We start from the raw sequence: 13,712 nt of genomic DNA, 5'->3' as shown, positions 1-13,712 counted from the left end.
AGTAAGTAAATCAAATTTGTCTCCACAATGCTCACACTTATATTTCATATCCTGTGTGTTTCTTTCCTCAGTCTCTATTTGAGCTGACATTTTGTTATACTGTTCCTATTTTAATATTTTTCATTCTTATGATCTCAATGTATTTTTCATTAGATATTTTGAACAGAAGACATCAGGAGGGATGTTTTCAGCAAAGCAAATACATCATTTCTTTCGTCATTAAACATTTTTCTTCTATCGGTTTTGGTCTGGAATTTCTTCTTTGCTGTGAAGTATGAAAATTAAATAACAATTAGTTTTGAGAAACATTGTTATCAAGATGGATGTGGCAAAAAAGATGCAATCGCACTGGCTGCACTCCGCCTGCATCTGCCCCTGGTACCTATAGTTCTAAGCCAGTGTAGGAATGTGGCCGAGTTGAGTGTGGCAGAGTTTGGCTTGTGGCCGAGTTGACTTTGGCCGAGTTAACTTGTGGCCAAATTTACTTGTGGCTGTAGCGGAAATCCTCTCTAGCAGTGGCCTACTACTACTAACTAAAGTAGCCTAGAGCATAAGGAGGCACAGTAGGCCTAAGCCCTATTGACAATAACATACTAGGCCTTAGACGCTGACTGCCAGGGTCCCCTTCACGTCACACAGGTATGTGCAGGTGGTACCTTGGGAACCTCGGAAGGCCCGGGAATTTTACGCGTTAGAGTAGCCGCGTTTTGGGGTGTGTACGCCGGTAAGTGGCGATGTACTTTAAAACGATGCCCCACATTGCCGGGAGGTGGTCAGGACTTTCACATGCGTGTGACCGTTTTAGAAATTACATCCCCGGCTAAGTCCCCGCTAGGACCGGGACTACAATTGACAAGTGCATTATGTTCTGCTTGACTGATCAGACCCAGATGATGCGACTACCGAGACAGATTTGGATTGGCATAGGCAGTACAGTACTTTGATGGGAAAACTAGGCCTACTTTTTTTTTTGGTCCGACTGCACGACGGGCAAAAAATGTTGCCTTTGTTCATTCTTTTTTCTTAGCCGGGGATGTAATTTCCAAAACGGTTACATGCATGTGAAAGTCCCGGCCACCTCCCAGCAATTTGGGGCATCGTTTTAACGTACATGCCCAGGTAAGTCTCCACCCCTTGCCGCGGTAGTCCCAGTAAAATTCCCCGCTAATAAATGATTGGATGATAAGACCTACTTGAATGTCTAGCCTAGGTATGAAATCGTAGAAGCACGTGAGAGCTTGGCAGGTGCTAGGCTAAAGATATGAGCTTGCTTGATGGAAGCACTACATGTGCGTATCACTAAGCAGATTTCCAGGGAAGTTTAGAAGTGGGAAAAAAAAAAAGGAGTGTATTGACAGATTGATCATAGAAAAAGAAAATAATTGATTGACTGATTTAGCCTATAGAATTTAATTACTCAATATCAAAACAGAAATTAGGCCAAAATAAGAAAATGAATACATTAGAAACAGATTTCCTTGCCTTGGCCCATGTACTGGCATTTTTTTGACGCAAACTAGTCAAATTCACGGTTCACAAATTTTCATGCAACACACTCACACGCTCCGCCACCTCGGCATTGTGTGGTTGGACTTTCAAATTTTATTATGAAATTTATAATGTGATTTATAAAAAATGAAATCATGGTGGTAAGCCTCAAGTACCGGTAGGCAATTTTTTAATTACCAAAACACACAGTAGTTGCTGACGGAATGCCTAAGCCTAGTGTAGGCTAGGTTGGACCAGACCCGGTTTGACAGCATTAGGTCTAGGCCTGCACACGCGTGGCTACTCTAACAATAACATGTAAAATTCCCCTGCCCTTCCAAGGCCTGTTGCATTTACAGGTAAATTTTAGGTACGTCCTGGCACTTCAGGGACACAACTATGTGGGCTAGTGCTCCGCTATGGCCCAAGGGGGGGGGGGAACTACAATTGACAAGGGCTTTTGTCACATAAAGTTTGATAGTGTATATAGGCCTAGACAAAGCTTACGCCTAGTATTTTAGTAGGCCAAGAGACACTAGACGATGAATGCCTCCTGCATGCTACACTACAGCACAGGCCGCGTGTACGGTGGGTGTACCATGGGAATAGCCTCTCCTCCTTCTACCAGAATAATAAATAATAAAATATCGCTAGGCCTGGGCCCTTATGTCCCTACCATTATTTTCCCCTTTCTCTCTCCAGACTCTGCTTTCCCATCGACAGCACCACCAACAACAACGAGAGCACCACCAAACCACTCAGTCAGGTCAGGGGTAAAGGCAACGAGGGTCAGGTCAGACAGGAAAATTTGTGTTTCGTAGGATAGTTTGGTAAAATTCATGAATTATTCATTTTCATCATCCTGCTAGAACATATTTTGCGCATGCGCTGTTTTCAAGTCTGTGTGTCGGCCTCAACATATTTACTTGAATGAGCTCCTCAACATGACTTGAATATGAGCAAACATTTTCAACTTTTGGTGTCCGTCTTTTAATAGTTTTATTAAGATATTAATTTTGTTGTCAAACTCATTCAAATACTGTAGATTTTGCAGATAGGCTGGGCTCTGTCTCTTATACACATCTAGATGTGTATAAGAGACAGGAGGCACAGTAGGCCTAAGCTCTATTGATACTGTCTCTTATACACATCTAGATGTGTATAAGAGACAGGTTCACATTCATATGGCTTCTGGCCTGTATGTGTTCTGAAATGTAATGTCAATTGTTTACTGTATTTAAATTTCTTTCCACAAATTTCACATTCATATGGCTTCTCATGTACACTCCAATGTCGTTTTAAGTCAAAATTATCTCTAAATTTCTTTCCACAATGTTCACATTCGCATGGTTTCTTTCCGCTATGTATCATCAAGTGTTTTCTCAATACACTACCATCCTTAAATTTTTTTCCACAATGTTCACATTCATATGGAGTCTCCCCTGTGTGTGTCCTCAAATGTAATTTTAAATTCCTATTTGTATTGAACTTCTTTCCACAATGTTTACATTCATATGGTCTCTCTCCTGTATGTATTCTCAAATGTGCCGCCACATGACTACCGTCCCTAAATTTCTTTCCACAATGTTCACATTCGCATGGTTTCTTTCCGCTATGTATCATCAAGTGTTTTCTCAATACACTACCATCCTTAAATTTTTTTCCACAATGTTCACATTCATATGGAGTCTCCCCTGTGTGTGTCCTCAAATGTAATTTTAAATTCCTATTTGTATTGAACTTCTTTCCACAATGTTTACATTCATATGGTCTCTCTCCTGTATGTATTCTCAAATGTGCCGCCACATGACTACCGTCCCTAAATTTCTTTCCACAATGTTCACATTCGCATGGTTTCTTTCCGCTATGTATCATCAAGTGTTTTCTCAATACACTACCATCCTTAAATTTTTTTCCACAATGTTCACATTCATATGGAGTCTCCCCTGTGTGTGTCCTCAAATGTAATTTTAAATTCCTATTTGTATTGAACTTCTTTCCACAATGTTTACATTCATATGGTCTCTCTCCTGTATGTATTCTCAAATGTGCCGCCACATGACTACCGTCCCTAAATTTCTTTCCACAATGTTCACATTCATAAGGCGTCTCTCCAGTATGTGTCCTCAAATGTCGCTTCAACTGACCCTTACATTTAAATTTCTTGTCACAATGTTCACATTCATATGGCGTCTCTCCGGTATGTGTCCTCAAGTGTATTTTTAAAGCGCTACAAACTTTGAACTTCTTTCCACAATGTTCACATCGGAATGGTTTCTGTACTGTACGTATCATCAAGTGTTTTCTTAATCCACTACTATGTTTAAATTTCTTTCCACAATGTTCACATTCATGTTGTGCCTCTCCGGTATGTGTTCTCAAATGTACTGCCAAATCACAATTATGTTTAAATTTCTTTCCACAATGTTCACATTCATGTGGCCTCTCTCCCGTATGTACCCTCCCATGGCATTTCAAATCATAATTATCTCTAAATTTCTTTTCACAATGTTCACATTTGTACAGTGTCTCTCCTGTATGTATCATTAAATGATTTTTTAAAGACAAATTGCTTGTAAAGGTTTTTCCACAATGTTCACATTCAAATTTGACATGTTCACACTCAAATTGTGTTTTTGTCTTAATCCCCAAATGTGTCTTTAAAGTAAGTAAATCAAATTTGTCTCCACAATGCTCACACTTATATTTCATATCCTGTGTGTTTCTTTCCTCAGTCTCTATTTGAGCTGACATTTTGTTATACTGTTCCTATTTTAATATTTTTCATTCTTATGATCTCAATGTATTTTTCATTAGATATTTTGAACAGAAGACATCAGGAGGGATGTTTTCAGCAAAGCAAATACATCATTTCTTTCGTCATTAAACATTTTTCTTCTATCGGTTTTGGTCTGGAATTTCTTCTTTGCTGTGAAGTATGAAAATTAAATAACAATTAGTTTTGAGAAACATTGTTATAAAGATGTATGTGGCAAAAAAGATGCAATCGCACTGGCTGCACTCCGCCTGCATCTACCTCTGGTACCTATAGTTCTAAGCCTGTGTAGGACTGTGGCCGAGTTGAGAGTGGCAGAGTTTGGTTTGTGGCCGAGTTGACTTTGGCCGAGTTAATTTGTGGCCAAATTTACTTGTGGCTGTGGCGGAAATCCTCTCTAGCAATGGCCTACTACTACTAACTAAAGTAGCCTAGACCATGAGGAGGCACAGTAGGCCTAAGCTCTATTGATAATAACATACCAGGCCCTAGACGCTGACTGCCAGGGTCCCCTTCACATCACACAGGTATGTGCAGGTGGTACCTTGGGAACCTCGGAAGGCCCGGGAATTTTACGCGTTAGAGTAGCCGCGTTTTGGGGTGTGTACGCCGGTAAGTGGCGATGTACTTTAAAACGATGCCCCACATTGCCGGGAGGTGGTCAGGACTTTCACATGCGTGTGACCGTTTTAGAAATTACATCCCCGGCTAAGTCCCCGCTAGGACCGGGACTACAATTGACAAGTGCATTATGTTCTGCTTGACTGATCAGACCCAGATGATGCGACTACCGAGACAGATTTGGATTGGCATAGGCAGTACAGTACTTTGATGGGAAAACTAGGCCTACTTTTTTTTTTGGTCCGACTGCACGACGGGCAAAAAATGTTGCCTTTGTTCATTCTTTTTTCTTAGCCGGGGATGTAATTTCCAAAACGGTTACATGCATGTGAAAGTCCCGGCCACCTCCCAGCAATTTGGGGCATCTTTTTAACGTACATCCCCAGGTAAGCCCCCACCCCTGGCCGTGGTAGTCCCAGTAAAATTCTTGAATGTCTAGCCTAGGTATGAAATCGTAGAAGCATGTAAGAGCTTGGCAGGTGCTAGGCTAAGGATATGAGCTTGCTTGATGGAAGCATTACACGTGCGTATCACTAAGCAGATTTCCAGGGAAGTTTAGAAGTGCGAAAAAAAAAAGGAGTGTATTGACAGATTGATCATAGAAAAAGAAAATAATTGATTGATTGATTTAACTGATTTATCCTATAAAATTTAATTACTCAATATCAAAACAGAAATTAGGCCAAAATAAGAAAATGAATACATTAGAAACAGATTTCCTTGCCTTGGCCCATGTACTGGCATTCTTTTGACGCAAACTGGTCAAATTCACGGTTCACAAATTTTCACGCAACACACTCACACGCTCCGGCACCTCGGTCCTCGGCATTGTGTGGTCGGAATTTCAAATTTTATTATGAAATTTATAACGTGATTTATAAAAAATGAAATCATGATGGTAAGCCTTAAGAACCGGTAGGCAATTTTTTAATTACCAAAACACACAGTAGTTGCTGACGGAATGCCTAAGCCTAGTGTAGGCTAGGTTGGACCAGACCCGGTTTGACAGCATTAGGTCTAGGCCTGCACACGCGTGGCTACTCTAACAATAACATGTAAAATTCCCCTGCCCTTCCAAGGCCTGTTGCATTTACAGGTAAATTTTAGGTACGTCCTGGCACTTCAGGGACACAACTATGTGGGCTAGTGCTCCGCTATGGCCCAAGGGGGGGGGGGAACTACAATTGACAAGGGCTTTTGTCACATAAAGTTTGATAGTGTATATAGGCCTAGACAAAGCTTACGCCTAGTATTTTAGTAGGCCAAGAGACACTAGACGATGAATGCCTCCTGCATGCTACACTACAGCACAGGCCGCGTGTACGGTGGGTGTACCATGGGAATAGCCTCTCCTCTTTCTACCAGAATAATAAATACTGTACTGTAATAAAATATCGCTAGGCCTGGGCCCTTATGTCCCTACCATTATTTTCCCCTTTCTCTCTCCAGACTCTGCTTTCCCATCGACAGCACCACCAACAACAACGAGAGCACCACCAAACTACTCAGTCAGGGGCAGTGTGACCACTCACAATTGATATAGGGCCTACCCAATGTCTGGGGGTCGAAATTACCCAAGATTCAGCAAAAATTGCCCAAAATTACCCAAGCTTCCTGAAAATGCATTAAAATTTGAAAAATACGTGTTTTTCGCATGTATAGTTTCCCCTTTAGTTTAATTTATAAACCAATTTTTTATTGTAATTTTTTGTGTTAATTATTAAAATTAATATTCATGAGGTGATAATACAGATAGAAAAATACGCCCTCAGACGGCCAGTGTTATCAGTAGATCAGTGATCAAGTTTTATTATGTAATGCATTAATTAGGTAAGATCAATGGCAACACAAATCACAAATAAACAATTCTGAACCCATGTTTATAGCAATTAACAGTCAATTAACAATGTTATGTGCACTTCGTTGAGTTTTGCTTACTTGAATGGACTGAAATATACTTTGTTACTTCTTAATTCTTCCTCTATGACAAAAATATTTAATTTTCTTAGTAAAAATAAAATACCCAAGGATTTGAACGAAATACCCGAGACCAAGTCAAAATACCCAAGATCTTGGGTAAATACCCAAGCAGTGGTCACGCTGTCAGGGGAAAAGGCAACGAGGGTCAGGTCAGACAGGGACGCAAATTTGTGTTTCGTAGGATAGTTTGGTAAAAGTCATGAATTATTCATTTTCATCCTGCTAGAACATATTTTGCGCATGCGATGTTTTCAAGTCTGTGTGTCGGCCTCAACATATTACTTGAATGAGCTCCTCAACATGACTTGAATATGAGCAAACATTTTCAACTTTTTGGTGTCTGTCTTTTAATAGTTTTAAGATATTAATTTTGTTGTCTCAAACTCATTCAAATACTGTAGATTTTGCAGATAGGCTGGGCTTGTGCAAAATACGAATTGTTTTTGAGTCTACCCCCTCGGGGGCAAAGGCACTATGCTGTCATCTGGCAGCTAAAGACGGCTGAAAGGGTAAATCCGATTTTATAAGAACAAGGTCAATTTCGGAAACAAGTTCTTTACTCAAAATAGTAGATAAGGAATTGAATGAATTAATCTGTAAAAGGCACCAGGTCTTGGTGAAGTTTCGTGTACAGTGGATGTTTACGTGACAGCGCTAGTTTTATAAAAAAAAAAAGCATACAACTTTTTTTGTAAATTTGTACATAACTACAGGGAGTGTCCCAGCTGATTTTAAAAATGCTAAAGTGTTTCCAACATTTAAAAATAACGATCGCACTGATCTAAATAATTACTGTCCCATTAGCATTTTACCCGCCATACTGTAGCTATCTAGGTTTCAGCTCTATAAAATGGTTTAAATCTTGCCTTTCGAACAGACGCCAGTTATCTGAAAATCCGTGTTCGGACGTAAACTCAAATACATGTGTAATCTAATACATAATAGCCTTGGGGCTAATTCCGACGGCCGTTCGGACGAGAAGAATAAGAACCGGTAAGCGAAACCAGTAACTTCTCGTATGTCTTTCCTTCAACCAAGGTCAGACAAGTTTTTTAGCAATATTTTTGTTGTTAATGAGGCTATGTTCATTTGGTACATTTGCCTAGTAGAGACTGCTCAGTAAAAGCAATGTGAAAGTCAAGTGAAGAAAATAAACGGATATATTTATTATTATTTATTACTGAATCTCAATATATTAATTCTCTTTATTAGTGATCTCAGATACATATCACATGCCAATAGTGAATAACATTCAAATTCATATTGATTTTGACCAAATGCTATTAATCACATGCATTTAAATTTCATTTACTATCAATAACTATATATTTATATCATAGAAATCAATCAGTATCATATACACGATTTCATTAATTAATTAAATTCAGCATACATAACAATCAATATATGATGCAAACTATCTCATTTATAGTACATAACATATACCATGGAATCAATCAGTATATCATGCAAACGATCTCATTTATAGTTAAAATTTAAGATCATGTAAACTACAGTATTTCATTCATGATTCATTCAAATTATAGAAATCTGTATATCATGCAAAATATTTCAAGTATCTCATGCTTGCGTGTTTTCCGACAGTCCATCACTTGTAATTAATGATACAGCAATATTGTAGGCTTTTATGCATTTTCACTGTTTCTCTGGAACCAACTTCCCACCGTCATCGTCACTGTATGCTCCAACTCTTTCTCAATTCAAATTTCATCTTAAATTTTTTCCATAGTTTTAAGCGCTGCTTGACTCTGGTAAAGAGTGCTACATAAATTCTAATATATTATTATTTAACACGAATACAATATGCGCCCTGCGATAAGTACTTCATTTTCCCCATACCGTGTTCAACAAACCAAAGAATGAATAAAAAGAAAATCTGTTATATATGAATGAAAGTTGCACCTGTATGATTTTGCAAATAATATTACTACCTAACAGGTAAAAATAACCAATAATGTCTTTCATTACCTTAACTATATGCTTGAAAGATTAAATTTTGTTGAGTCTTAAAAGGGATTCAATTCTAATGTGACATCCTTTATGTATATTTAGAACCTCACTACTGTATCTCTAAATTTCTTTCCACAATATTATTACAGTACTCACATTCATATGGTGTTTCTCACATTTATTTTGTATCATTAAGTGTTTTCTCAATACAGTACCATCCTTAAATTTCTTGTTCACATTCATGTATTTTTACACCCCACTATTTCATTCATTCATTTGTATATAGAGTACAGTATTTCCATTTTTTTCTTTCTTCAAACACATACAGAAATATTAAACATAACATTTCATTACAGTACATGTTGATACACATTACAAATATTAAAATAATAAAATTCAAATTTAAAGAAAAGAAGAAATGGGGAATTTCTATTAATTACATAAATGAACCCCTATACAAAAATAGTACAGTAATTTAATATAAATATACAGGCACTACGGCACACAAAAAATAGAGTAACCTTTTTTAATATAAATTAAAAATTTCACTTAAGATCTAACATTTATGATTTCTATAATATAATATAATAAATATTTTCAATGATTTTTTTTAATACATTGAATATTTATAATATAAAAACTGAATATATTCTTTATACTGTATGTCTTCTAAAATGTATTGTCAACTGGTGACTGTATTTAAACTTCTTTCCACAATGTTCACATTCATATGGCTTCTCACCTGTATGTACCCTCCAATGTCGTTTCAATTCATATTTACCTCTAAATTTCTTTCCACAATGTTCACATTCATATGGTGTCTCTCCGGTATGTATCATCAAGTGTTTTCTCAATATACCACCGTCCTTAAATTTCTTTCCACAATGTTGACATTCATATGGAGTCTCTCCTGTATGTGTTCTAAAATGTCTTGTCAACTGGTTACTGTATTTAAATTTCTTTCCACATTGTTCACATTCATATGGAGTCTCTCCTGTGTGTGTCCTCAAATGTCTTGTCAACTCGTTACTGTACTTAAATTTCTTTCCACATTGTTCGCATTCATATGGAGTCTCTCCGGTATGCATTCTCAAATGTACCGTCAACTGACTATCGTCCTTAAATTTCTTTCCACAATGTTCGCATTCATGTAGCTTCTGGTCTGTATGTACCCTCCAATGGCGTTTTAATGTACCACTACGTCTAAATTTCATTCCACAATGTTCACATTCATATGGTGTTTCTCCTGTATGTATCATCAAGTGTTTTCTCAATCCACTACTGTCTCTAAATTTCTTTCCACAATTTTGACATTCATATGGCATCTCTCCAGTATGTATCCTCAAATGATATTTTAAAGACCAACTGCTTTTAAATGTTTTTCCACAATGTTCACATTTGTACGGTGTCTCTCCAGTATGTACACTCAAATGTACTTTTAAAACCCTATTTTCCTTAAACTTCTTTCCACAATGTTCACATTCATATGGCATTTCTCCGGTATGTGTCCTCAAATGCACTTTTAAAGCACTAAAATCTTTAAATTTCTTTCCACAATCGTCACATTTACATGGTTTTTCTCCTGTATGTATCATCAAGTGTTTTCTTAATCCACTACGGTCCTTAAATTTCTTTCCACAATGTTCACATTCATATGGTGTCTCTCCGGTATGTGTCCTCAAATGGACCGTCAAATGACCACTGCGTTTAAATTTCTTTCCACAATGTTCACATTCATATGGCGTCTCTCCAGTATGTATCCTCAAATGATATTTCAATGACAAACTGCTTTTAAATGTTTTTCCACAATGTTCACATTCAAATTGCACATGTTCTTGTTCAAATTGTTTATCTGTCTTAATCCCCAAACACTCAAATTGTGTTTTTGTCTTAATCCCTAAATGTGTCTTCAGAGTAAGTAAATCAAATTTTTCTCCACAGTGCTCACATTTATATTTCATATCTTGTTTGCTTCTTTCCTCAACCTCCATTTCAGCTGATATTTTGTTAATACTGTACTGTTCTTATTTCAATGTATTTTTATTTTTTCATGAGGTAAATTGTGAACTGAAGACATCTGAAAGGGCGTATTTCAGCACAGTAAATATAATTTCTTCTGATTTTGACGTTACCAGTATGATCTGGAATTCCTTTCTTTGCTGTGAAATATAAAAAATTACCTTTGATAACATTTATTATCAAGATGGATGAGGTTACAGCACATAATATAAGAATAGTCAAAATGCCTAACTACTGAGTGATAGACTCATGTACAGTAAGTAGGCCTAACAAGGGCTCCTCAGTCTTAATCCCCAAATGTGTCTTCAAAGTAAGTAAATTAATTTTTTTTTTCTCCATAATGATCACAAACATACTTTATATCCTGTTTATTTCCTCAATCTTTTCTTGAACTGCCATTTTGTATTAATATAGTCTAATATTTCAAAGTATATTTTTACATTTGTTTATCATACAGTACTGTATGTATTGTGAACATACAGTGAGACATCAGGAGAAGGGATGGTTTTCAGACTTTCCATTACTTGCTGTGAAGTATGAGAATGAATGTCTGTCAATAAATGTTAATAATTTATAAACTCAAAATCCTTTGTTTAAAAATCCTTATTAATCATCTGTATTCAGAAAGTATGGCATCATGGGAGAAAGCACTAAAAAGGGCTAAGCACACATATTTGATGCTTATGTTGCAAAAGCACTGAAAAGGGATACCCAACAGTTAAGACCATTTCACGAACCAGAAATTTTTACAAAGGCGATTATGATAAAATGAGAGATTATTTAATAAATGCAACATAATATCGATAATATCGCAAACCCCCAAAAAACACCGCAAACCCCATCCAAACCTTGTGATAGTGATTGAATCATGTAGGCTTTGCAGAGCTTGTTTTGGAGTTGCTTCTTGATATTTTTGTAATTATTTTAGCTGCCCGGTTTTGGAGAATTTGGAGCTTTTGCTTTGAGTTTATTTGAATGTCCCCAGATAATATAACCTCTGCAAAGTCTTACCTTTTACATGGTCTATCTGAGAGCACAAGGAAAGATTTTTATCTATAACTACAGTACACCAAGATGTTTGCAACTGTCTACATAAGTGATAGACTCTCCATTTATATTAATTTGTGTATCAGATATTAGATAGCTTTTGCCTAGTGCCTATTATCATATATTCAGTTTTCTTTATATTCAAACTTAGTTTATTAGATATGAGCATCTTTTAATGTTTATCATATCATTATTAATTGTTTCTGTCAGATGCTCAATTTCTTCATCTACTGTATGTAATAAATTGCAGTATCATCAGCATACAGTGCCTGTACATGGAGACTGTAGATTTACAGACAACCGTGGGTAGATCATTAACGTATAAGAGGAAGAGCAGAGGTCCTAGAATTGACCCCTGTGGGTTTCCACAGGTGCTGTAGCATTCTTCAGAGTTAGCCCCACTTACACTAGTAATATGAATACGGTTTTGGAGATAGTTATTGAACCAGTTGATAACATTTTCATGAAATGGAAGGATTTAAGCTTCTCGATTAGAATATTATGGTTTACGGTATCAAAAGATTTCTTTAAGTCAATCATTACAAGCCCTATATATTTTCCTTATCGATAGCATTTAGCCAGTCTTTAGTTACATTTACCAATGCGGTGGAGTATCCTGGTCTGAAGCCAGATTGATTTTCATACAGCATGCCATTATAGTTTAAGAAAGGATAGATTTGCTCAAAAACAGCTCTTTCAATTGTCTTTGATAATACCGGGAGGACTGAAATTGGTCTGTAATTTGTACATTCATTTTTTTACCACCTTTGTGAATTGGACAGATTCTAGCTTTTTTCCAATTTTTAGGAAAAGTTGAAGTTAAAATTGACAAATATATAATAAAAGTTATGGGATAGACAATAATATCAATGACAATTTTGATGAGATTGTCCGGTATTTCATCAGCTCCTGTGGCTTTTTTGGATGAAAGAGAATTTAGTAGTTTATGGACAAATTCTACATCAGTTTCGAGAATAAATTTGTCAATTTATATTATTATTATTATAGTTAACATGTTGGTCAACCTCTGGTATATCTTTTGCTAGCGTAGGACCAATATTTGCAAGGTATTGATTTAATGTAATTGCAATATCTTTGCTTTGGGATTAGTTTTATTAATGAGACAGGCTGTAGTTGGCATCCCAAGCTTCGTAAACAGAAGATCCAACTTATCCGTGCATAGTCAATTATGATAACCACATTACATGACATCATTCTAGTGTTTATAATATTCAACATAATATTCGGTTACATAAAAAGGATAATATAAAATAGCTTAAATATAAGAAAGTGGTTATTCGCACGGTATACCATGCCAATTAGCTCTTATGAGTCTTATTCGCACGGTAGACCTAGCCAATCAGCATTTGACGTTTCATGACGTCTAATCTAACCCTGCCAATAAGTTCTTATTCCCAATTAGCACGGTACATCGTAAATAAACAATATTTAACACGGTATCGTCTCAAAAGACCTAAATATTTTAAGAGAAACTTACTTAATTTGTTACGGAATACCTAATCGAACCGAAATACCTTTTCAGATATCATACAAACATTGTCTACCGTGCAAATAGTAAATAATACATAATTCGCACGGTAGACGTAGCCAATCAGCATCGAAAACACTCCCACACATTGGAAAAGGTAAAAAAGGCAGTGAAGAATGTACATCAATCTTATTTTCCAGTACATATATTCGGTGGCGGATCCAGATTTATTATGGTAGAGAGGGATTAGGAGAGACTTTTAGAGATGTGCGAGTCTACAGGTGGGCTAAGTGCAGCACGACTGCAGCCCACAAAATTAAA

The 13,712-nt window shown here is 36.7% G+C and overlaps 2 protein-coding genes across 2 annotated transcripts in view; both read right to left on the bottom strand.

The window, feature by feature from the left end:
* Positions 1–6,399, bottom strand: part of LOC117107367 (zinc finger protein 91-like) — a 13,590-nt gene extending 7,191 nt beyond the window's left edge. Inside the window, exons 1-2 of the mRNA XM_033249025.1 lie at positions 6,309–6,399; positions 2,659–4,417 (exon numbers count right to left, since the gene is read on the bottom strand). Coding sequence (XP_033104916.1) covers positions 2,659–4,242 — 1,584 coding nt within the window. The 5' untranslated portion in view covers positions 4,243–4,417; positions 6,309–6,399. The remainder of the gene's footprint in view (positions 1–2,658; positions 4,418–6,308) is intronic.
* Positions 6,400–8,007: 1,608 nt separating this feature from the next.
* Positions 8,008–13,712, bottom strand: part of LOC117107350 (zinc finger protein 729-like) — a 25,497-nt gene continuing 19,792 nt past the window's right edge. The window contains 2 exon segments of the mRNA XM_033248999.1: positions 8,008–10,868; positions 10,870–10,995. Of these exon segments, the coding sequence (XP_033104890.1) occupies positions 9,490–10,868; positions 10,870–10,995 (1,505 nt within the window). The 3' untranslated portion in view covers positions 8,008–9,489.

This window comes from Anneissia japonica, unplaced genomic scaffold (assembly GCF_011630105.1).
Source record: "Anneissia japonica isolate Jap-2015-1 unplaced genomic scaffold, ASM1163010v1 scaffold9668_len1562885_cov226, whole genome shotgun sequence".
In the NCBI taxonomy this organism is placed as follows: Eukaryota; Metazoa; Echinodermata; class Crinoidea; order Comatulida; family Comatulidae; genus Anneissia; species Anneissia japonica.
This window is presented reverse-complemented; position numbering and strand designations above follow the sequence as displayed.